A 3,126-nucleotide genomic window follows, 5' to 3' on the forward strand; every position below is an offset into this window, starting at 1 on the left:
AAAAACAAAAGCAAAGCAAAACAAAACAAAAAGTGCATTACATAACAAAACTCGTATTTGCTGGGAATAGTGGCACAAGCCTTGAACCCAAGCAGAGGCAGGAGCAGCTTTGGGAGTTCAAGGACAACCTGTTCTACATATCAAGTTCTAGGCTTGCCAGCGCTATGCAGAGACCCTGTCTCAAAACAAAACAAAACAAACCTTAGGCTTTGATTCAAATAATGCATTAAATTGTTATTTTTCTCCAGCCCTTAGCCTAGCTCTGTCTTGGACCAGAATAGACCTGAGACTGCCTGGCCAGTGAAACAGTCCCTTACCAATGGTCCCTTAATGTAAATCTTGTCATGAAGGGTTTGCCAAAACTGAATGACAGCGGAGCCCGTGCTCTTCTGCTGACCAGCATGCCTTACTAGACAATTTCTCAGGCAAAACCAACAAGGCCTAATGTGCAAGAGTCTCCAGAGAAGCTGCTACACAAGATGGCTCATAGGTAAAGGTGCCTGAATGGGATTCCCAGGACCCATATGGTAGAAGGGACTTGTGTAAGTTGTCTAACTTTGACACAGGTGGTGTGTCAGGAGCACCACCCAAGACACTAAATAAATACTTGTAAATTAAAATAAAATGAGAGAAGCCTAGTTATCTTTGTGAGTCTGAAGGAAGGCAGTGGGTTGTGGCTCTCCTGCCGTATGGTACCTAGAAGAACCTCAAGGCAGGACACATGAAGTCCAGGTGGGGTCTCCCCAGCAGGTGTGACGTTACCTATAAATAATGGGACTGGAATGCTTTTTATGTTCTTCCCGGATATTTATCACATATAATGTTGAGCATCAGGGAGAGTAATGGCTTTCAAATACTGCCTTGGAGGAGACCCAGATGGGAGAAGGATCCTGAGCACACACAATGTGATGTAAGAGCTGGAACCTGGGAGGCAGAATTGTGCATGGAGCTCTCCAGGCTCTGAAGCTGGCCCTGCAGGATGGAAGGAACCAGGGACAAATTCTAAAGACAGTGAATGCTTAACTGCTTAACTAAAATCACTGGAGATCCCACCAGCCACAAAAACATGTTTAACGGGTGTGGTGATTGGAATGAGACTGTCTTCCCACAGTCTAGAGCAGATAAATACTTGGTTGACTTGGACCAGTAGGCTGTTCTTCAGTGACAGGCTCCTAAGGGGAAGGGTTGAGGATGAGGAAATAAAGAGGATGGAAAGTCAGGACCAGGAGGCCGTGCATAAGCTGATAGCTAATGCCAAGCAAGTTTATTAAGAAGAACACAATTTTTTTTTGTTTGTTTTTGGTTTTTTTGAGACAGGGTTTCTCTGTGTAGCCCTGGCTGTCCTGGAACTCACTCTGTAGACCAGGCTGGCCTCGAACTCAGACATCCACCTGCCTCTGCCTCCCAAGTGCTCGGATTAAAGGCGTGTGCCACCACTGCCCGACAGAGACCTGAGACAGGTTTGTCCCCAGGGGACGTGTGACAATGCCTGGAGACATTCTTGAAGAAAGAGTACTGCTTCATCAAGAGGTAGAGGCCAGGGATATGGTTAAACGTCTTTCAGCATACATGGTGGTTCATAAAGCCTAAAATATTCCAGTTCAAAGTGTCAACAGTACTAACTAAGGCTGCAAAGCTCTGGCTTGGGGGAACCTGCAGAGATCACTTAGAAATTCCGAAAAAGTCTAAGTTGCAGCAGAGAAGTCTAAGGAGGCAGGTGGGAGAAGAAACCCCTCCTGGTTACCAGGGTGACCAGCGCAGGACAAGTGCAAGGTTTAATTTGCTTGGGTCTTTGAGGTTTCAGTCCAAGATTAATGCACCCAAGGCTTTGGGTCTGTGTGGGGGCAGGATATCCTGCAGAAGTGTGAGAGGATGGGCCGGGTAGTACTTACCTTAAAGGAAGCAAAAAAGCTGAAGAGATTAGGATCTCTGAATATTTCCCATGAGGTCTTACCTCCACCCCTAGTCCCTCCTTTTGGTTTTGAGATAGGATTTTTCTATGTGGTCCTGGCTGTTCTGGAACTCACTCTAAAGACCAATCAGGCTGGCCCTGAACTCAGAAATTCACCTGCCTCTGCCTCCTAAGTGCCAGGGCTAAAGGCGCCACCACCACCTGCCTAGGCCTCACCTCTTAATGTTTCTATGACTTCCTAAGAGAGTCAACACCTGTGGGCACTTGGAAGCTGTTTAAGATCCAAACTAAAGCAGCTGCATCCAATTACTCCCAAGACTGACACTTGTGTGGATACTGTAGGTCATAGTTACGATGCTAAGCTTAAAAACAAACTAAAATAGTGCATATTACCATTTCGCGCTGTTCTGGAGCTAGGAGATGTAACTAAACAACAGCTGACTTCAGCACCTGACAGATCCCTCAGTCGCTAGGAAACAAGCTACAGTTTCCCAGCACTCTGTTCTGGGTACTCCAAAGTGGGAATATGTAGAGAATGAGGGATGTTCGTTCCCACATCTGGTCAGCAGGTTTTACACAGGACACAAATGCACTCTGCTTTTCCCGATACAGACCAGTGAGAACTGCAGGCCGCACACAGCCCCAGCTCAGCACTCACGAGATTGTCTCTGGAATCTCTTCCTCCTTCTTGAAGCGGCCTGACCACAGCAGGATCTTCTTCTCGAAGTCTGTGGGCTTGTGCAGCGGCACCCCGTGTCTGTAAGACTCTGTGGGGAAAACAGGAAGCTGGCTTGAGACTTTAATGCTCAAATCAAGCAATGAAAAAAAAATGCTATTTGTATCTTTCAGTTATTCATTTAACACAGACACCAGGAGACTGCAGGCCAGCCCAGAGCTTCATGTTATGTCAGCAGGATTGCACAGAATGCCTCGTTTCCTGAGTGACAATTCCACAACACTGTGAGGATTAAGCAGAAGGCATGGAGCCCCAGCCACTCTACAGTGGAAAGTTGGACGGAGAGGGTGAGCTGAGATGGCCAGCAAGGCTTGCCTGTCTCTAGGACAATAAGAAAAAGGCAAATCCGGGCGTGGTGGCGCACGCCTTTAATCCCAACACTCCGGAGGCAGAGGCAGGCGGATTTCTGAGTTCGAGGCCAGCCTGGTCTACAAAGTGAGTTCCAGGACAGCCAGGGCTATACAGAGAAACCCTGTCT

General features: G+C 47.3%; 1 protein-coding gene across 1 annotated transcript in view; it reads right to left on the reverse strand.

Annotated features, from left to right (window-relative positions):
• Fam162a (family with sequence similarity 162 member A) overlaps positions 1-3,126 on the reverse strand; it is a 25,030-nt gene that overhangs the window by 4,069 nt on the left and 17,835 nt on the right. Inside the window, exon 3 of the mRNA XM_021184958.2 lies at positions 2,571-2,679. Coding sequence (XP_021040617.1) covers positions 2,571-2,679 — 109 coding nt within the window. The remainder of the gene's footprint in view (positions 1-2,570; positions 2,680-3,126) is intronic.

Source organism: Mus caroli, chromosome 16, assembly GCF_900094665.2.
Source record: "Mus caroli chromosome 16, CAROLI_EIJ_v1.1, whole genome shotgun sequence".
Classification (NCBI taxonomy): domain Eukaryota; kingdom Metazoa; phylum Chordata; class Mammalia; order Rodentia; family Muridae; genus Mus; species Mus caroli.